General features: G+C 41.4%; 1 protein-coding gene across 1 annotated transcript; it reads left to right on the top strand.

Annotated features, from left to right (window-relative positions):
* The first annotated feature begins 62 nt into the window (after nt 1-62).
* On the top strand, nt 63-16,921 carry LOC137261489 (streptococcal hemagglutinin-like). The gene is made up of 10 exons (XM_067799243.1): nt 63-854; nt 973-1,064; nt 1,994-2,140; nt 2,593-6,220; nt 7,949-8,049; nt 9,974-10,126; nt 10,745-10,939; nt 11,572-12,440; nt 13,556-13,712; nt 15,060-16,921. Exons 1-10 carry the CDS (start codon nt 146-148, stop codon nt 16,002-16,004), a joined length of 6,996 nt encoding a protein of 2,331 aa, XP_067655344.1. The 5' UTR covers nt 63-145; the 3' UTR covers nt 16,005-16,921.
* The last annotated feature ends 5,797 nt before the right edge of the window (nt 16,922-22,718 follow it).

Consider the following 22,718-nt stretch of genomic DNA (forward strand, 5'->3'; position numbering starts at 1 on the left):
CGCCATATTTCCTTTTGTAGGAGAGCAGTCTCATAGTGTGTCCACATCCTCGACTCTTTACTCGAGCTCATCCAAAACAGCTTCATATGTACAATATCATGCGTACCTCCCTATATCAACAGATACGACTGTTGGTAGTTCAACCATGGACCAAATTATGGAACAATCGCTGATTCTTAGAGTGAAGCAAGTCGCAGATAAAAAGATAGCTTCACAAGACGGTAGTGCTTCACTAAGTAGCTCTACATACGGCGGCAAAAATCTTGGATCCAAGGCGAGTCATCAACTCCAGTCATCATCGGTGTTGATGCTTGATCACACTAAGCACAGGGCGGCACACCTTGACAGAAGTAAGACTCATGCTTTACACATAAGCAGAAGTCTGGAGCGAACTGCCAGTTCATCACAGATTATACATTCAAGTTCAGTCGTCTCCTGGTTGGAACATGGAAATTCACTGACTGTCTCTGATGCCGTTGACATGCTGGGATCATTAGGGAATAATGAAAACAGTCATGTATACAGTTCTAGAGCTAGAAAAGATGGAGAGACCGTCCAGGAAACACTTTCATCTACAGACTCATTGCACTATCCCACATTAGAGTCCACACAGATCATCAGGAAGACTCCCTTACTGTCAGAAATTCCAAGTATACAATTAACTTCAACATTTGTAAGGTCACTACTCCAAACAACATCTATGGTTATGACATCATCATCTATTTCACATCCAACTGTTTACACCCAAGGCCCCGAAACAGAAGCACAAGAGAGCGACTTTATCCTCAAGTGGGTGTTCGATCCCAAGGGAGAAGATGTAACGTCTGCAGAATTCCTGGCTAAAGTGGTAAAAGGTAAATCCTCCCTACTCTCGCATTTCCTGTTCAAACGTAAATCGTATCGTTTGTGCAAAAAGGAGTTCCACATCACTAAATTTCGTTTTCTCTCATGCTAGGACTTGTCAAATTTCAGGTCTTGAGCTGTCTTACGAAATTGGCCTAAAGAGTCAAGTGAATGTACGGTTGCGGAGAAACACAGGCAGCACAAGTAACGTCAATGTACAGGTGGGTACATATTTCTAATGAAAAATAATATAAAGAAGAAAGTTCTTTATGGATGTCAACGCCCTTATTATGAGGAATTCAACGCTGAAGAGAATATCTCATAAACGAGTAAGGTTATAATCCGGAACGTTCTGTTCCTTATAATAAAGTAGAAGACATCCACTTCTAAATGCCATTCAAAGACCTGAAACATAATATGAGAGTACCTGACGCTTCTAATAACTTGGCTAGCTATTCTCGAAAAGCTCGTAGCCCTACGAAGTTCTTAAGCCCATTCTTAACACATTGGCTACGATCAAAGTTAAGAATTCTTAGGGCTACGAACGTTTCGAGAATAAGGGCCCTGTCCTTTAATATATATGTGTCTGTCTCTCTCTCTCTTTCTCTCTCTCTCTCTCTCTCTCTCTCTCTATATATATATATATATATATATGTGTGTGTGTGTGTGTGTGTGTGTGTGTGTGTGTGTATTAGTTTCATAATGAAGAGAAGATGTTTTCAGAGCAGTAATGCAAATGAGGGATCATGTTGGCAGCTGATGTTGGATTGTTATGTATTGCTCTCAGTCAAAATGTGTATAACCATGTGAAGATCCTAGTTAGAACTGATCTTGAAACAATAGTCTTGTCCTAACAGGCCACTGACAGGACTCAGTGAGATGATTAATACAAATGCAGAGTCGAGTACTAGCCAACCGCTGTGTTGTAGCTAATAATTTGCCGAGAATGGCATTAAATTAAAAAACAAAACAATTATGCAATAAAAAAACTCTTATTTGCAAAAGCGCACTGTGGACCAGTCTTGTCTTGGGTTCTGACTGTGACGCCGTTATTATCCACGAATTACCCACACACATTCGATCCTGAAAAGTTTTAACACAATCATGGACATATGTTGATAATTATCGAATGTGAACTCTTTCTGTACAGATAAAGAGTACCAAACCTCGGCCAGACGGTAGTATAGAAATGGAGTTTACAGTCACCAGAAATGGACAAAAGATCCTTGCCAGGGATGCAGAAGCAATTTTCAACAAAATATCCCTAGAAGAACTCAATCGTAATACAGGGGTGACGGTAAGATCTGTCATGATCTGTCAAGGCCTCTGCTATATTTCCTTTCGCACAATTCCAGCAGCTCTGCTGACTTCTGTAGCGTGTCTGTAAATGTCTCATAATGTCTTCAGATATGCAACAACACGTTTGTTCCTGATATACGACATAGCTCCACTACTTTAATTATGCAACAATATCCATCTGTGTTCATCTGTGTTCATCTGTGTTCATCTGTGTTCATCAGATTCTAGTCATACTTATTATTCACTTACGCAGGGGTCGACGACCTTTTGAATACAAGACATGTTTTCATTCTGGAAGAATGTGTATGTCATTATAGAAACTTTTTATATTTTGTGTCCTGTAATCCAATGTATATTATAGAGTATACTATGGTACACTCACTACCATAGCGTCATTATGAGTCGATATAAATAACATGACGATACGAAAACATCGATTTACTTTTGCAGAGTCTTGGCATGATGGGCTTAACGTCATTACAACAAGATCAAGTCTTAGTGAATGATCTCCAGCGAAAAAGTGACATTAACTCAAATAATGAACCTACGAATGGTATTCAAGAAACTGCCACTCCAGCTGTGGATACCGTAGCCATTGTAGAAACAAATGGCAGCCATGGTGATGTATCATCTCAGTCCAATGCTCCGTTCACACATTCCACTGTAACATTTGTAAGTTCTAATACTGCTTCACAAACTACAACTGACACAAAGGTCAGAAAGCATGTGATGGCGTCTATTGATGATAGTCACGTGTCCGGTGACGTCTCAACTGAAGTGGTAATTGAAATGGTCATCATATCCAATCAACAAGAGCCTGAGATCCCAAAAGAGAGACACTCCATATCATCACCTGATATTTACAAAGAATCTCAACAGAGAAGCATCCAGTCTAGATCATCCACTACCACGCATATCAGGCCAAGTTTAACTGTGAGTGAAAGTTTCTTGACGTCGGAGGATACCACATATCATTCCATGTTGGTGCAAGTCGGAACATCACTGGAGTCAGAACAGCAACCATCTTCAGGAGAACCTTCTCCATCTTTCAGTCATTATCACCAGGCCACAGTCTTTAAAGCTGAGAAACACACAAGCTTCCCGAACGCAGCAGCTGCTTGGGATGACAAACTGGTCACAATGTTTCATGAAGAAGGATTACTCTCATCGCCCTTGTCGGGGATAGATATCACAAAGTCCACAGCAAATGAACTAGTATATAAGAGCATGTCACAAAGCAGTTCTGAGCTATCTGTCACACCGTCTACGAATGAAGCTCAACTGTCTTCTTATGCAGCTAATGCCAGATCTTCGAACGAACCATCATTTTTATTATCACCATCCACCATAGAATTTGTCGGAGAAACACCACTGATGACCTCAACAAAGAGAGTGATGTTGCAGTCAATAAAATATGACTTCTCCAGTGTTTCAGACATCCAGACTTATCCATTCTCTTCAGCATTAAAATACTCTGATGCAACATCGCCATCCGACATGATTGATGACTTTTCCTCATTTTCAACTGACATGGATGTTTTTGCATCAACACCATACACAGTTCCGATGCCTCACTTCATACCATCCAAGTCTCAGAACGATTCATTATCCTCGTTCATGACATCTGATTATGGATTCGACACTGTATTTGAGGCTTCAGGGGTTAAAGTAGATATTGTTGTGTCCCGTGCAGAAAGTACCTCATCACCAATTTCATCTACATATGAACCTTCTCCTTCTTCACTCAATACAACCAGTTCCCCACCAGCAAATGGAAGCAGTGCAACGAAAACGACATTACCTTCTCCTTCCAAAGAAAGGATGTACTCAAATGGCGTGTCTATATTTCCTTCCATCTTTGAAGACGTATCTAGTGCTGAGCTTTTAAATTCTGAAATATCACCTCTTGTCGCTGATTCAACCCGTAAGTATGATGCGTCAAATGATGCAATGTCACCCCAGTCTACAGGTTTGGACATGGCACCAACATCAGGTGCATTTACGAATGGCCGGAGTCCCAGATCAGAAGCCATAGACTTTTATGGAACGGATACCATACATCTGACTGAAACAATGCTGCCTTCAACTCTCGTGAGATTCTCTTCCATTTTGTCTCCTGAAAACACGGTTTCACAGATGACATCGAGCAAATACATTGCTGCAGCTCCATCTGTCATAGTGTCAGTGTCACAAAATATAGTTTCATTTCCCAAGGAAACATCATCAACATTGCCTCTATTGTTTTATGCCTCTAGCCCAGTTACAGCTCCACCTCCAGTTGAGACAGTAAAATCTACAAAAGTCAGTGGTACAAGAGGTTTTGTTCACAGTTCTGTATCACCACCCCCTGGCTTGTCAAGTAAATCAAGTTTACTATCACAATCTACTTCGTCATCTCCGATATTATCGCTTTTATCATACAGAGTACCAAGTGCAGATATATCAGAACCACCACCCACCATAGTTTCGGGAGATATGGGTTCATCTAAGCATATCACATCATTTACGAATGTACCAATGACAATCTCAGGTCCAACGCCTACAGTCCATGCAACGAATGGCAGGTATTCCTTTTTTCAAAGGTACCCATCAACGACGTCTACAATAACGAGTTCACCAGTCATGGATGGCACACGTTCTACTACAGATATCCCATCTATTGAATCGTCAACAGAGGTAGTCGTATCATCATCTAAACCAGTTATTTCTGTCTCAGGGTTGACTGTGTTATCGGCAACTTCTTCAATTTTGCCAAACACTAAGAGGTTTTCATCTTCGTCAGTACTGCCTCCATATATTGGGGCACCGTCAACTGTATCCATAAAGGCCTTGTCTACTAATGAGTTAACATCTTATGCGAAACCAACATCAGTATCTCTTCTCCCACCGTCTACTGACAGGCCTATGTTAAAGTCCATACTCGGGTCCAGGTCGCTGTCTACTGACGGGTCATCATCTTTATCCACAAGTCCCCTGTCCATTGAAGGGTGGTTCTCGTCTTTATCCACAAAGTCTATGGAAGAGTTATCGTCTTTATTTCCAAGGTCACTGTCAACTGATGGGCTCTCGTCATTATCTACAAAGACTTCGCCAACTGAGGAGTCATCACCTTCTTCATTTATCATATCAAGTGAAGGATCTGCGTTTTCACCTCCAATCCCATTTTCTACCAAAGGGTCATCATCTTCCACAACAGTGCCCCTATCGACAGCTCGACCACTTTTATTTGAACATTCTTCATCAGCATCGACAGTCCTGGATGTGTATTCATCTTACCCAACAGTGACAGTATATTCACACGAGCTGACACGCGTTGATCCTTTTACAAGCTCACAGCCATCAATTCTTCCACCAATTTTGACTATGGTATCTTCATTGTCTTCATCTCCAAGAGAACCTTTTGCTTCAACGACAACTCCTCCCTTCAACCCATCATTCTTAGCAGAATCTTTGGCATCAGCTACAAAAACAATTCCAATCAATCAGTCAGCTTCAGATGTATCTCCGGTATCTGCTACAACTAAACCAATCTATCAAACATCTTCAAGACAATCTTCGGCATCTGCCACAATAACTGGACCAATCAACCAATCATTTTCCAGAGAATCTTTGGCTTCTGCCACAACTATTCCAATGAACCTGTTAATATCAGGAGAATACTTGCCTTCAGCCACAACAACTGCTCCAATTAACCCATCTTCTGGAAAACATTCCGCTCCAACCGGAACAACCCTTTCCATCAACTCACCCTCTCAAGATAAATCTTTAGCTCCTACCGCAACTGTACCCATCGACCCATCATCCATATCACGCACACCAGTCAGAGAACTAATGTCCTCGAGTGCCCCCTCATCAACATCAATGCCTACACCGCAGTCAACCATGTCGGCCATGCCTCCTTCAGTTCAATCACCAGACTCTGAATCTTCAACCGCTCTTTACGACTCAACTCCACCACCTTCTACAACTGTTCCTGCTCCAGACGGTCCTCCTGTAGATGCATTGATGCTGCTGATCATGAACATAGGGCTGGATGTCAACATAACGAGCGCACAGTTTAGCCACCAGCTTGAGAAAGGTACGGTTTCAATCTTTTGGAATGTATATATCAGAAATGGCAGTGCAGTAAACACATTCGCAACTATCACGAACACTCAAGAAACAAACAATAAATGATGTTGAATTGAATCTGTTGATGCGCAAAAAAATAATCAACAAGTTTAATTGCGATAAAGAGCATAACTATCATGAAGAATATTAATATATGTCGGAATTATATGTATAGTTATCCGTGCATGTTTTTGTCTACTTCACACTAAAATGACTGTTACTTCTCTATGTCTGTACTACGGGCCAAAGGCACCTATAATTGATAATGCCTGTATTGGTGGCAAAAGTCATCTACCTGTATAATGGATAAAATGTCTTGCACTGTAATGTATACAGAGATAGTATCACCCGAATTTCTATCATATCACACAAGTCGATAAACTCAGTGGCTGAATATACATGCATCATCATATCTTTACAATTCCTGGGTTTATAAGCGGCAATATTTAAAGCATGTCTTGAGTGTAATGAAAACAGCCAACTAGCTTCGGTGACAGAGAATAGTGATTATGACGTCATGCTCTGTAAAGTATTGTGATGCTATTCCACTGAAGCAGTATCTCCTCGGAGACAGTGTTTGAGATCATGAAGCATTTCTCCTGTCTGAGTAAAAAAATGAAAGAATATCGTTTTCCTCGCCGTGATGTTGATAGAGTGTTATTTCAAATGGTGTAAAATCATACTCAAATACTCTCTTGTAGCTGCTTACCCCGTACATATTATATACCAGTGACCCAAACTGTTATAATTGAATCCGTTTAGAGTTTTAGTTCTGTAGTCTTAGTCCTGGACTGATTTTCATACGATGTCTCACCAGGGGAGACTCTTTATCAGCAAGACCCGTGAAGGCCCGGGGTAAGCTTTCAGCAACCCATGGGTGCTATAAAAGGCGACTACAGGCGACAAACGGGATCGGGGGTCAGGCTCACTGACTTGGTTGGCACATGTCATCGGTTCCCAGTTGCGCAGATCGATGCTCATGTTGTTGATCACTGGATTGTTTGTTCCAGACTCGATTGTTTACATACCGCAGCCGTATAGGAGGGATATTGCTGAGTGTGGCGTAAAACTCAACTCACTCACTCACTCTCTTTATCAACAAGCCTCTCTGTGTGTCGAACATTACTGATAGTAACATATCCACTCGTTCATCAACATCGGTAAATGTATTCGAATGTGTGAGGTGATACATAGTCAATGATTAGTGGCCTGCTAGTACCATACTCGTGCATGAGGCTTTGATTGCAAGGTGGAGCTGCAGTGGCTAAGTGGGTTAGATGGCTGACTGTGTATGCGGGCGATTACTTGCCTGACACAGAGAGTGTGATTTCGAATCCCAAATAGGACTCTCATCCAGAAGTACTTAGTCTAGAATCTGTACTTTACAGAGAGAGTGTAAACCTAAATAAAACATTTCTCCATTTCTAAATTGTATTGCGAATTCATATTTAAGGTAATCTCATATAGCCTGTATATCGTCAGTCTTTTCTTACACATTCGTCCAGGGAGATTGATAATACGATATGACCTTGAGATTGACATCCAATGATCGAGGGAAAAATACCAACGCTTTGAGCACTAGGTGCAATGACATGTGCGCTATGTACATATCCTCTATCAAACATTGTACTATCATGTTTAGTTTAAAACAAACTACTGCTAGCACGACAACGACACAGCTCGCTCACTCTTTCAGATCTGGCAGAGCTGTACGCGACTGCTCTCAAACAGAGGACTAGAAGAGATATTACACAGCGGCTGGCCCGTCACAGACGTCAGAGTGGAGTTAACGCTCAGGTATACATCGTGTACATTTTGCCTAAAATAAATATTTAGTATTTGTCAGTGCTTCCATATCTCTCGTGTTTATTCAAAAGAGGCGTTTGATATAGGATTATGGAGGATTACGTGTGAAACACCTCCGTTCCAATGCAATTCTAGCGCCGACATGTTTGTTTAATCACATTCCTCGAGCGCCAAGCCATTTTATTTGGAAGTGATGAATAAAAATATTATTTTTCTAAATTCATTTCGACATGTCAAATGACTAAAATAGACATGACATTTCAGATGTTTCTGCCCAAGAGAAGTGTGATTTGCAAAAAGCAGATTTTTGCAATATTATTCACAGGAATGTTAGAGTTATGTTTCAAGAAAAGTCTGTTCTCCCCCATGTCTCTTCAATGAAACGTGTCCCGCGTCCCGCTGTTGAATGAATAATCATAGAACTTATTTTGCAGAACATAGGGTCATGCCCAGAGGCTAAACGTGTTTGAATAATAGGTCAACCTAGAGCTGAGTGTAATATCGATCTGATGTATCAATCAGTTAAGCTAATCACCAATCATACAGTCATTCAGGCTTATTTTAAATGAATATCTCATGAATGAACGGGGTGTATCAGAAGAAGTAGATTGTGAAATAAGTTGTCATTTACTGAGTCGTCTAAAGAACTGACATAGATATGTTTAATGGAGACGTAATAAACATAAACCAAATGAGCACATTCTGAGAATACTTAGACAAATGTGCTCAAACCGGCACTTGAACAATAGTCCACCACGAGTTATCTCCCATGCCAGCACGATTTTACGGGCTACTCAATTTTTACAATGAGCAGCACTTTGTCTTGAAGTCACCCCCAAATAAATGACCCCATAAACTTGTCCAAAGTTACGCAGTATCATCCGGTGTAAGGACGTGTCAACTATTAAGCACGGAAATCAAGTGTTCGCTACAAGGAGACGGTGTTTTGTCAAACAACTAGCGGTTAAAGCTACAATTTAGTCACAATTAACAAGCCCGTGTCCTTTTACTGTCACTGTGAGATAAGAAATAAATACAGTCAGTCAGGTATTGTACTACCGAACTTTGTAAGATACATTTTTTTGCCTTTTAACAAAATAGTAAAATCAACTTGAAACAATTGAACGCGAAGGTAGAAATATTTTAAAACAACGCAGACCAAATTTCCACCAAATGAATGCCAGCAGTAAACGCAACATGAAGGCATCAGCTGAATGTCCGTATTCAAACAAAGATTTTTGTTACCAGAAATTGTCAATAAGTCAATAAACATTAGGAGAGCTGCGTCGGTTGACGGTGGTGCGGTGTGCGAAAACCGAAAACGTCTTGGGTATCGCACACAGTCGTTGTATTTAAGTTATTTCCTAGTGAGCTCACTGCTTCCTTGATGTAATCGATCGGGCGTCTGACCGTTGAGCGGAAGGTAAGGGGTTCATTCAAAAATATATTGTTTACCTGCGGTACATCGTGTGCAGCCCAGTTCTGGTGTCACCGGGGTGGTAGTGCTAAAAGCGGCGTGAAACCGTTCTCACTCACTCACTCACTCACTCATTCAACAACGTAATAAAACTCGAAATAAGCACCTTATCTGGGAGGAGTATTCATGTTTTCTGATGGGTAGTATCTCTATGTGTTAGCAGAATAAACATTGTTCCAAACATGAGTAGTCACGCACGCGCGCACACTATCACGTCCCTAAATTCAGAACGAATCTACGGGAAGAAAAGACCCACACAGTTTAACCGTCGCCTCATTAGTCATAATACATCAGATTCCATCCCTAGTCTTTTAACTTACGTCCATGCATATTTATGCTCTACCGATTGATTATTAATATACAACAGCTGCATATATGGATTATATATAGGCCCTGCCTTAGCGAGTTTTCAGTATTTACCTAACTGCTCCGTTTCAGGTTGTGTCGAATGAAAGGGATCCCGTTGACGATTTCAAGGTGACGACGACGTTTGCAGTGAGTGATGGTGGCGACTTCGTGCCGGCTGACGTCGCTGTCCTCGTCTACAACAGGATATCCCAAGAACAGATCTCTTCCGCTCTCGCTCATTCCGTACGTCAATGCCACAGCCGGTCGTCCATGTATAAAGAAATTGATGTAAAAAGTTGCATGTGTCACGCTGACTTGGTTGACACATGTTATTGGTTCCTAACTGAGCATATCTATGTTCGTGCTGCTGATCACTGGATTGACTTGATTTTTACCAAACCGCCGCCATATAACTGCAGTATTGCTGAGTGCGGCTTGAAATTGAACTCTCTCACTCACTGACGGATTAAGACGAACTGCAAGAGTCAAAAGGCTTCTAAATTCAAATCCCGCTAGGAACAGCTGTGTGAAAATTATCAATGACAGTTACAAGGAATTATTTCAGTCACATGTTTGCGTGAGACGGTAGTGCCAGCGCACTCTTTGCATGCTCCTTTCGTATTTTTTGCTTTCTGCACCATGACGACGTTCTGGAGTCTGGACAGTGATTGTCATCATGAACATCATTCTATACAATGCATCATCCAACTCCAGATTGCCATTCACGGGTGGGTCAGATAGTGTGGAGTGGATAGGTGTATGATTTTAAGAAGTTGGCGCGTTTGGGATGTACACTGATGACTGAGAACCTGCTTAAACATCTAATGACAATATATTTAAGTACAAACATATTACTTACAGGTGCTTGGACCAATCACAGCGGCCCAGACATCCAGCAAACCCCAACTTGAAGACAGGAAAGACAACAGCTACATTTTGATCCTGTGTATTGTGATACCCGCTGCACTACTGGTCCTCGCCATCTTGTTCCTGGTTACCCGGATGAGGCGAAGGAGAAGAGCTAACGCAGTTGGCGACCTCCCTCCCCGATATCAAGTATGTATTGAATGGTACAATTTGACTGACAGCCAGCAAGCTCCATGTGAACAGAAAGTATACATAGATGTACAATTTGTTTTTATTTTTCTATAACGCTACAATAAATGAATAAAAAACCATCCGAAATGTCTGCTTGTGTCATCATCTTGCTTTATTTAAACCCTTGAATTGAAGAGAAACACATACAGATTAGTATACAACGAAAGAGTATTACCTCACCGTTTTCAGGTTAAGACATGACTCTTTTGATAGGCAGTATCACTAACCAGTTTAAAAGGGACTGTCTTGGCCCCACGATCTGAAACACTTACATCATCTCTTATATTTAGGATAACAGTTTCACAGTAAAGTACACTTTATTTCATTTTACGCACTCCCTTGTAATTGCACTCAGACATCCTTAAAATGGAAAACTGAATGTCCAACAGCCCAAGTGCTGTGTGTAGCTCTCTGGACTCGAATCCAGAAACGAACTCAACTCCAAAAACTTCTATAATATGTGCTGTACGAACAATATCTGATAAAACATATATCAGTAGTTTCATTTGAAGAGTTTCAGTTTAAGACAATTAGACACATAAATTATTGTAGGTGATTACCATCCATAAGTACATCTTGTTTTATTCCAGAGAGGAGACACGCTTGAGGATCACAATCTGACGGTTGACGTGGAAAAGGGGGAGATTGTGGACAAGACCCCTGCCAGCACTCCATCCCTTAGCCCCCGGTCTAACTCCTCCACAGCGAAGAAGGTCCCACTGCTGGGTGGTGTCTGTGTGCTGCCCGGTGTTGGCGACGGGGACGGACTGCGGAGGCAGGATTCGGACAAGTACCGTGAACTCACCGAGGCGGACTACCCCGAGCAGGTTCTCCTAGCCGACCAAGAGAAGGATTCTCACAGGAGTCTCATCCTGCGAGAGAAGGAACTCTTGGGGAAGCTGGGGGTTCATGAAAATCAGAAGGACGTCGATTCCTGTGATGAGCAAACCTTGGAACTACCACGGAGAACCAGATCCAAGAAGGGAAAAGGGAAGGCTGCCTCCTCCCAGTATAACACTGTGGGAAGTGAATGCCCTCTTCTCCCATCTTCCGGTTCTATGACAACGGTCAGCTCCATTGACAGTGGTGACCACACTGATGCGTCTGACGAATTCACTGTTATTATTCCAAAGACAAAATCTCCAAAGATTGAAGCCAAAATCCAGAAGGAATCTACCTCTTCTGATGTTTCGGCATCAGATGACGTTGTTGCTTCTGTGCCCATTGTGTCTGAAGCACAGTTAACGTCTGTGGCTGTACAGGCTTCAGCGACTGAACCGGGGAGCGTCTGTCCTGAGATGCGTTCCGTGGACACACAGACATCGAAGGAAGCCAGCCTCACAAGCGACACGGATAGTAGCCCGGATGAGAAGGGAGAGACGTGGAAGATGAGAGACGAACAGGGATATCGTCCTGAAACAGAAAGCAAGCAAGTCCAAACGCCATGGGTTCGCAAGATGTACGGTTTTACGCTTTAATCACTTTTAATGTCTGGTGATAATATGAATATGAACATCAAGTCCCCGTGCCTCAAAGCGATCGTAGCTTTACGAGTGGCGTGCGTCTGTGTTAAAGTATTGGGAGTTCCGATCATCTTAGTGTTATGACCCTTTAATTGAACGAGGCCCTGGCTAATCAGATCTAATCATACATAATGTCTATTTTCTCGCGACAAAACACATTCTTACCCTAAGGAATAATGACTATATTTGATATAAAGTGGCCAGGAAATATGTCCTACATGCGTAAAGATCGGTTACAAAAAAATCTTATCAGCCATTCAACATTGTCACCAAAACATATTTTTGAGGGGAACACAAAGTGAAATAGGGGTGAAAGTAAAAGGTGACACCAGGTGATAGCGATACTGATGCTTATTGCATAATTATAAAATAAACCTCTTCTATAAAATAAATCTCAGGGGGTTCTATGTCAGGGCTTTATTAGGTTTGTTAATTTTTGTTCTGATCTGGACATGGTATCTTTAATACCTTACGATTTATATCTTTTAACTGTTTTCAGAAATATTTTGCTTTTCCTTGACCTTCATTACTCATATACCATTACTCACAACATTAATTATTTAGACAGTCATTTCGTTCGTTCTAATGAAATCTTCTCATCTCTAAGTTGGTATTGATCGTAGCTTGCATCTGCATCACCGCTAACGGTGTTGTTGGTATACATGGCCTCTCAGCTTTATTGATTGCGTTACTAATGGACTGAGGTGAAAGAAGTTTACTGACAGCCACAACACAAGCTCCGTTCGTATCATCCAGTGCTTTTTGGGTAGATTCAATTACATTGCATTCTTCCTCAGTAACAAAGGAACGTTACGTCCTATAATTGAGTGTTTGAGCTGCACCGCCGTTGTACGGCTACACTTACGTTCCGTCTCCACCAATATCCTGACAATAGTGCATCATACATCATGTATAACCGGGTGGGCCAATTATCTGACGTACCGGGCAAAGGAGTCTTTGGTTCATGTTCCCTAGCGGTTCTTCTCTTCTCCCCTTCTCTCACGGTTCTTCTCTTCTCCTCTTCTCTCACGGTTCTTCTCTTCTCCCCCAGAAGCCAGACACACGACATATTTATTGATGACGACGACCTCAGCTACCCAAGCTCCCCCGTCAACACACGCCTTAGCGTCAGTGCCGGTCCTGGAGAAACATCCAAGTTCATCTTTCCCGAGACGGCGAACACCGTCTATCACCAAACAGCACATAAGGTAGGCCGCTATGACTAACTCGGGCTGTCATTATTCTAGTTGCTGAGCGTATGGCCGGATCAAGAGAACGACCTATAAAGCGTTCGCAGCAGTATGTCAGCGGTATGGCAATGATATAGTGTAGAGTTGCGACAGGTCCTAACGTCAGGACGCTTTGAGGATCGGGATCCTCGTGGTCAAACAGGGTTTGTAGAGCAGTTCATCTAGTTTGCAGTGCCCTAGGCCTGTTTATATTGCACCGCTCTCACTGATATTTCAGCTTTGACTGTAAATAATCATGTCTGAATCAGACATTCCAGTGACTGACATCACGAACATCGACCTTGTGATTGGTCGTAGGGATAAGTTAGTAGAAACTAACGCCGTACGCCTGTATGAGAGTGAGTTGGAGGACGTGAATATCGATTGTCGCCTCACCGCCCTATGGAAGTGAGTGAATATCGTTTAACGCCGCACGGGCATATGAGATTCAGGTAACACTGCTAAACGCCGAACAGCTTTATGGGAAAGGTACGTCTTACCAGACCAACCAGCAGTTGAAAGTGTCCAGCAGTTTGAAACAGGGCCTGCCATGTCGCTTTTTCGTGTCCACAATTTAGTCACCATTGCAGTAGTACAGCTAACATTTCATAAAGAACATTTTGAACAAGATGACATTAAGTACACTTTACTTCAAATAGAGAAAATATCTCTAAACATAAAATGATATTATGCTCACGGCCTTCTAATAAATTTCTTAAATTTTCACATGAAAAAATATGAAGAACAAATGCCATGTTTAGTATATCTGCATGATGTCTACACCGAAAATAGCTATAAGATATGTTTCCATCACAATGTCATCCTCCCTTGTTCCTAAACAAAATGATCATGTTTTCATGGACCTCTTGCGGTACTTCAGTCTTCGATTGAAATGTACTCTATAATTGTGCTGGTTTTATTATTTAATGACAAACACAGTGTATAATAAGCCGCCTGAAAGGAGTGGTGGTTAGAGAGTCTGCCCGGAGAGCGGAAGGTCGCGGGTTTGATTCCCGGTCGCGTCATACCAAAGATGTTAAAACATAGTACTTGTTCGTCCCTGTCTGGCGCTCGGAGTCAGTATAATGTGTCTGGGTGGAGTATCCATGCTTAACTGCGGCATGGTATCTCAGAGAGCTAGTACTAAGAGACCATCTTAGGTCAGGGCTTATAAGCAGTCACACATGCATACGCATACACGTCGTCATGTGAGCGACATATTCTTAAGTGCGACGTTAAGCTCCGTTTCGTATGCTTGAAAAAAACTGTATTTTGATACGTCAGTCTTACATATTTATATTTTCAATTTCTTCACCCCTGTTTCAGCGTGAAGAGGAGGCCAAGCGTGCCAAGGCCCAACAGCTGATGGTAGAGGTGGTACAACAAAGGAAGAACGTGACAGAACATAGTTATAGTCCGGCCGAGCGTGACCTCAACTCTCCCTCCATCAGTTCACTGGAGTCTGACAGTGAGTTGACCATCAACTCAGATCAGCTTTCCCTAGAAGACGATAGTCTAGAGGACGCCATTCTAGCCCTGGGGCCATTACAGATATCCCAGCAATCGGAAATGACGACAACTTGGAGTAGGAAGTCTAGTGGTATTACATACGTTGGGAGTGAATCTGGTGAATCTTCTAAAGAATACAGGGACATTTACCCAGCACAAGGCTGTGTTGGAGGCACCGATAATGTTACAGACTCACCCCAACCCAAGCCAAGGACTAGTGGACACAAATACCACCCACACGACAGTTCATCGAAACACTCGTTAGCAGCACAAATAGAACAGGAGGCAATATCTGAAGAGGAAGAAGCTGTGAGGCAGATAGAGGAGACCACACGACGAGCTCAGCAGCTTTTAAATCAGACTCATGCACTTGGGTTCGCTCTTGCTCCTGTTGGGAAATCGCAATCTGGTCTGATGGAACGTGTACGGGAGGAGGTAAGGAACTCTGGGACATCTGTTCCTGGTTCCGAACCACCTTGTTCAACAACTACCGTAACTCCTGTCCCGAAACCTCGGAAAGATCATCCCAGGGGTTCGGGCAAACGCAAGCAAGTTTCCTCAGAGACATCACCAGATCACCAAGGTGCTTCAAACACATCTCGTGCAGCTTCCAAGTCTTCCAAACCGCGTTCTAGTGACAGCACGGCAGCATTGTTGGAACGTGTGAAGGGAGAGCTTCAAAGATTAGACTCCCAACAGTCGGACAGTGATTGTGAAGTGCCTGACGACGTGCCTTCACAGCATCAAACACGACGATTATAGTGCCATCCTTACTCGCAAGACTATGTCCAATACGAAGTCTTTCAATTCATCTGTATATATTCATTGAAACATGTGTCAAGTATAGCGGATGAGAGTATATGTCGTGGTCATACTCCACAGCCATGACAATCAGATTTGATATGTAAGGGACAATAGATTATTATGTCACCAGTGTGTTTTTTTTATTATTGTCATTATTTGATTTGTATCTTTCGAAAGCTGTAAGTTAGTGTATGACCTACCAAGTTAACGTATGCCCATACATGCCAAAATGCAGTTACATTCCTGTATATATGTCTGACAAAAGGGTCTCTACAGGCGTTTTGGTCATCATTGTGACCGCCTAACAGTTACTGGTAATAAATACATTTATGTACGGTGATAATGTGTGAATAAGATGCGATAGTGCTTTAGTTCAAGTGGCAACTAGCTCACTAGTACTCACTGAAAAAGGTGTGACGTTCAGGTGTTTCACCCTTCATTTACACATCCTAAAGTTCAAGGTCGACATCTTTCCGTTCTTACAAAGAGAGAAGGGCACTTAAAAGTACCAACAAAAACAAGGATGTGTGTACATACCGAGCTGAGACAGAGTGACAAGTGCTTGATTATGTGTTTCTCTCAACGAAGCACTCCCAACTACCTAAGTCCAATCCCATGTGCTTATAGTGCTTCTGTTATTACAAATATCCATATGGATCAAGCTTCTGCGTTATTTATCTACGAGCTTTAACAGGGTTGTTGAACCACATGTTATTTCCGGTTGGTAAGGACCACTCAGAATGCTTGACCAATGGAACATATTGTGTGATAACTATATTACGTTGTAAATAACATGTCTTGTGTGATAAACGTGAATTATTTATTTTGTCGAAAATGCATTTGACAATGAACATTAAACTATTTTAAGGAATAAATTGGAGTTATTTGTGTTTGCAAGTCCTACTGCGTGACTGAACTCCAGATACGAACTGTGTACTTGCCTTCACTGTATTGGTACAGTGACTGAGCGATGCAATTTCCGGTAATTTGTCTTCGCAGTTCATCATTTTATTTTTACGTCGACTGGCCAATTTAAGGGACTGTAATGTTTACTGGTTATATATTATAATGTTTACGGGACATGTCCCCTTTCTGTTTCATTGACGAGAACCGGGTCACTAACTGTTCTTGTCACAAACCGATAACATTACAACATTCTCAGAGTCCCAGTCCGTAGGTCATTCGTAAATAAAAGCTATACAAAAACATTCCATCACAGGAATGACACGAGCTATTTTCTTCTATATGAACATATTTTGTCCCATTGGAGACATCCGTCACAAACACATACAGATGGGCGTCAATTATTCATTTTAAACCACTGGAAAATACTGTAACAACAGAGAGACAACGCTGTCAAGTTGTCCCACATTCAAGTTGTCAAGTTGTTTCACAAGACAGATAATTCGTAATTCCTTGCAACTGATTGAGTGTTCTCTTACTGGCAAGCACTATACACCCTGATCTTGCTTTCCTCAAAACAGTAAATATTTTAGCCACTTACACTTTCGGCCCGGACATAACAAGTGCGAACAAGCATCAGCGACAACAACCAACGTTTTAAAGCATCTCACGTCTGTTCATGTTAAAATACCGACTGCAATTCCGTACAGCTAGCAGTAATTTAAGCTATGACGCAAATATATACATGTTAAACTGGGCTGCTATAGAAGCAGCGGTACCCAGTGTTACCAAGAAACCGAGCAAGTTGGTTGCTTTTAGTCCATGTTATAGTACATACGTATCTGGGATAATATATGCACAAACTTGATTTTGAGAAAGATTTTGTATTTCTGATGCAAACTTGTACATTTAAACTTGGTCTTGTGGCTCTAAAACTAAAATGAGGACGTATGTTACATTTGAACATACACCGGAGATATAATCATACCACGTGCGGGGTAATAATGCATGTGGGTAAACTGTGGGGCAAGGGAAATTATACGAAGTTTGTTTTTATACATCTAAAAACTGAAAGAATTGTAAAATTTTATAACGTCTGTTTACCTAACACCCACTCCTGCAAACGGTATCTGTGGTTGGCTTAAAACAAATTGAGTTAAGAAATGAAATTACAACGTTGACCAGGATATTACAGTTTGTAAGAAATCGGTCATCGGTAGTGGCGTCATGCGTCAACATTGTTGTACATATTTGGAAATTTCTTTTGAGGTGAAGGTCGGTTGAATAAACACAACCATCGCATCCATGAGCTTACATTTTCAGTATCATGATACATACATATATTTTGCATTCCGATATGTTTCATGTAACTAAAATATTTTTTCTACATCTAGCCTTGTTCAATATCATGTCATACGTGGATACAGGGTATGCTTTATTATTCTTGGAAACTTTTTGTTAGTTTGAATGATATTTATGAAAGATATTGGCACATTTACTGCAATGCACCATCTTTAAACCCTGTTGCAAATGTCATTACGTCAACTTTTCAATGCAATACATTTCATCATTCCATAAAGATGTGGCTAGTACTCTGTTTATAATAGTACAACATTTGTCAAAATACATCTGCTCAAACAGGAGAATATGGGAATGTAAGAACTTAGTTACATATTGGATACAGCCTGCCGAATCTCTATTAGCTGCTTTCTTGTGTAATGACATGTCATCGTTACTTATGTACATTGTGATGCTACGATAACGTATACGTTTAAAGTGGGGATCTTTGTTATAGATCGTGGTTCACCGTGGACTACACATCACGAAAACATACCGTCCATATCCACGGCAAGGTATCGCCACGTGATCTGTAGGTGTCTCCTAGTGACAAGTACAGCCTACTTATGTCCCCTTATCTTTATATGCGTTGTTTGACGTCATATCGGGGAATGCATTTTCGGTATTTATTGCGAGTTATTTCTTAGAATGAGCATATACGTATAAGCACACAAACCCACTTAATATATACATATGTCGTCCAGATATCAGACAGTATTTTGTTCGCTCACACTTTCCATAAAGATGCCAAATGAGAAAAAAATTCGTCCCGTAGTGTTCTAATCGGTGCACGATAAAAAGCAGAGGCATTTACCTGTGTTTCAGTAGGAATTCGTACACCATTTAGCAGTGTCTATTTTTCAAACCTCCCAAGTATTTGCATTTGGAAGTCGGAATTTCACGGAAAATTAAATAAATGTTCAGGTCTTGTACTCTGTCCTTGTTATATTAACCTGAGTTTTGGGATCTCACCTGCCTAGCACTAAAAACTGGCATTAGTCTGGATTACTGCTAATATTAACGATACCTAGAGGAATGTAAGCCCAGTTCAGTCACATAATATTCATTCACAGGCACCATAGGTTTCTTACATCGTTTGTCACGGCAAATTCTTAACCATAGCAGAGTTGAGGAAGTGCCTGTTGCTGAGGGTTACGCACCCGTGTGTCCAGGGCATCCCACAGATGTTCGATCGGGTTTAAGTCTGGTGACTTAATTCCAAGATGAGACTGGTCAGCTTCAAGGAGACCGATGGCGATATGACGGCTTCACTTAGACGTGACATTTCGATTTCTTCAACAATATTCCAAATACAGTGAATAATCGACGGGCAGCGATAAACCTTTCGTACCCATCATTGAGATTGATCTGATCCCCAACCTTCTCGCACATTGCATGTGAATTGTGTATTCTGTGACACTACACGCCGATATTGAAACTCATGCTGTTAAATACGGGTATTTTACGGATGGTGCGTTTTGTTGTGATGTTTCAAGACATATACACCATATGACTCATAAACGGAACAAAACCTTTTGGAAAATGAATCACATTAATTAATTTGGCTGACATTTCATTCATGTTTTGATGGATTCAATCAGTGTCATACAAGCATATGCCAGAATGCACAGTGTCATTGAGAAAGTGGTCAGCTGTAACGTAGGTTGTATTTGGCATTGCGCTTTCCCAGCTGAATTTGTTGTCATGAGAAATATCCCCTATAATGGGCATGTTTTGTGCACAATGCTTAAAGACATCAATTTTACGGAGTTAGGAAGTCTTTACATTTGTGACCATTGCATTGTGAAAGACTACCATGGAAATGTGACCTTCGCATTCCATGTGAATCCGTATCTGCAAGATGTTCTAGGCTGGCATTGTTTCTAGGCTGGCATTGTTTCTAGGCTGGCATTGTTTCTAGGCTGGCATTGTTTCTAGACTGGCATTGTTTCTAGGCTGGCATTGTTTCTAGGCTGGCATTGTTTCTAGACTGGCATTGTTTCTAGACTGGCATTGTTTCTAGGCTGGCATTGTTTCTAGGCTGGCATTGTTTCTAGACTGGCATTGTTTCTAGGCTGGCATTGTTTCTAGGCTGGCATTGTTTCTAGGCTGGCATTGTTTCTAGGCTGGCATTGTTTCTAGACTGGCATTGTTTCTAGGCTGGCATTGTTTCTAGGCTGGCATTGTTTCTAGGCTGGCATTGTTTCTAGACTGGCATTGTTTCTAGGCTGGCATTGTTTCTAGGCTGGCATTGTTTCTAGACTGGCATTGTTTCTAGACTGGCATTGTTTCTAGGCTGGCTTTGTTTCAACGTCTCAAGACACAACCACGCCTATAACTAAGTCAGTGAGTGAGTTAAGTTTTACGTCGCACTCAGTAATATACCAGCTGTATGGCGGCATGAACATCGATATGAGCAACTGGGAACCGATGACATATGTCAACCAAGTCAGCAAGCCTGACCACCCAATCCTGATAGTCGCCTCTTACGGCAAGCATAATTGCATCTTGTAGCAAGCCTGGGGTACTGAACATCTATTCTATCCCACATCTCCACGGGTAAGGAAGTGCAAACTCAGTTACACTGACCTGAAAACATGACAAGCGACGATCAACCACTTTCAACTTGTGTAAACCATTCCGATTACCCGTGATGCTTGTATTATGGCGATTTGAGGAGGTACAACAACTTCCCGAAAAAAACAACAACGTTGAGATGAGCTGAATGTAGTCGTAACCCCTGGGATCAACAGTTTGTAAATAATCGGGGCTGGACAAGACAATCCGGTGATCTGGGATAAGATGACATGCGTCGGCCAAATTAGCGAGTCGGATCACGCAAACCTGTGACATCAGATTTTGTGAAACGGCGAGGGCGTTCGCCTTTAAGAAACACAACAGGAGAACATGACACAATAGGAGAACATGACACAACAGAAGAACATGACACAAAGTGAGGAATTGCACCGAATATCATGGTTGTCATTGGTGCTTTTAGTCGGCCATGTCTTTCAAGATGTTCAGCTGAACCATCTTGAAAGCATTAGCGAGACAGCAAAGGGTGTAACCATTGCACATATCCGAATAAGAAACAGATCATGATTTTACAGGTCTCATTCCTTTAGTTTCGGCTGAAATCAGTGAATTGAAATTGTCTATTTTAATGTCCGATATTAAACTGTCCACATGCCTTAAGATTAACGTAAAATTCATGGCAAAGGTTCCATGTTTATTCAATCCCAGCAGAAATGCTGATTCTTAAAAATGCTGACAAGAGTGAGTGAGTGAGTTTAATTTTACGCCGCACTCAGCAATATTCAAGCTATATGGTTTGTAAATAATCGAATCTGGACCAGACAATCCAGTGATGAACAAAGAGAGAACTGATCTGCGCAATTGGGAACCGATAACGTGTAAGACCAGTTCAGCGAACCTGAGCATCCAACCTCATTAGTCGCCTCTTACGACAAGCATACTCGCCTTTTATGGCAAGCATGGGTTGCTGAAGACCTGTTCTTTCCCGGATCAACACGAGTCGGTCAGCAAGAAGCATTCACGTTGTTCGTTTTATATCGTGTAGGGCTCCAGATGACGTCCGCATCGGCGTATTTTCGGATACAAAATATGCATGATACGAGAGGAAATACTTTAGCACCACGGCAAAGGTGTACTGTCTTAGAATCATTTATCAATAACATATCAATCTGATTTCAAGTAGTGTTCCCTCTTTGAATTTATGTGATAGCGGTACATTTGGTCTTCCCATGTTGTGTGCTGGGAATCCCGGTTACTAAGGTATCATAGTGATTCATCTATGATTGGCCAAAAGTAATGGCATGTAAACATGGCAACACATGTTGAAGTTGTGGCACAAACCTAGCTACAAATGGAATTTAACTTCAGTCTTTCAACTGAAATAGTTAGAAATGATCTGACGACGACTTTAAATTTTGAATGAAGAATTTTGCAACAAAACACAAACAACAAGAGTATTTTTATAGCTTATGGACCTTTTTACACATTAGCAGCAACTTTGTGCTGAATGTATACCACAAACAAAAAGTATGAGAACATCTTAAGATTTGATAGCTAGTGATATATAAACTTAAAAGTGGTAAGGTCAGTTTTACTCTGAGGTAAATACAACTCTTGTGTAATTAATGGGCACTTTAAACAGATGTTGGAACATGCAGCGATTCAATATTCGTTAAGCATGAGTAAAATGAAACACTGCCCCACACAGCAAAATAAACAATGGTGGTGAAACGCACCAGCACAATGCGTGTATATTACTAACAAATTTTAGGGTGTTCTCATTTTGTGATTACTGGGTTTCAGAAAAGATGGAATATGTTGATCTGGTAGATTTCATTAAAAGCACTTTAAGACAAAGGTACGTGTAGCCATAAGATATACGATATTGATATGAAA

The sequence above is a fragment of the Haliotis asinina genome, chromosome 14 (genome assembly GCF_037392515.1).
Source record: "Haliotis asinina isolate JCU_RB_2024 chromosome 14, JCU_Hal_asi_v2, whole genome shotgun sequence".
Lineage (NCBI taxonomy): Eukaryota > Metazoa > Mollusca > Gastropoda > Lepetellida > Haliotidae > Haliotis > Haliotis asinina.

What these genes read in the sequence shown, in the direction of transcription:
- LOC137261489 (XM_067799243.1), top strand. Translation starts at nt 146, where the DNA reads ATGGACCAAATTATGGAACAATCGCTGATTCTTAGAGTGAAGCAAGTC. An exon ending in AGAGTGGAGTTAACGCTCAG is followed by an intron (nt 8,050 to 9,973) that starts GTATACATCGTG and finishes GCTCCGTTTCAG; the next exon opens with GTTGTGTCGAATGAAAGGGA. An exon ending in CTTCCGCTCTCGCTCATTCC is followed by an intron (nt 10,127 to 10,744) that starts GTACGTCAATGC and finishes TATTACTTACAG; the next exon opens with GTGCTTGGACCAATCACAGC.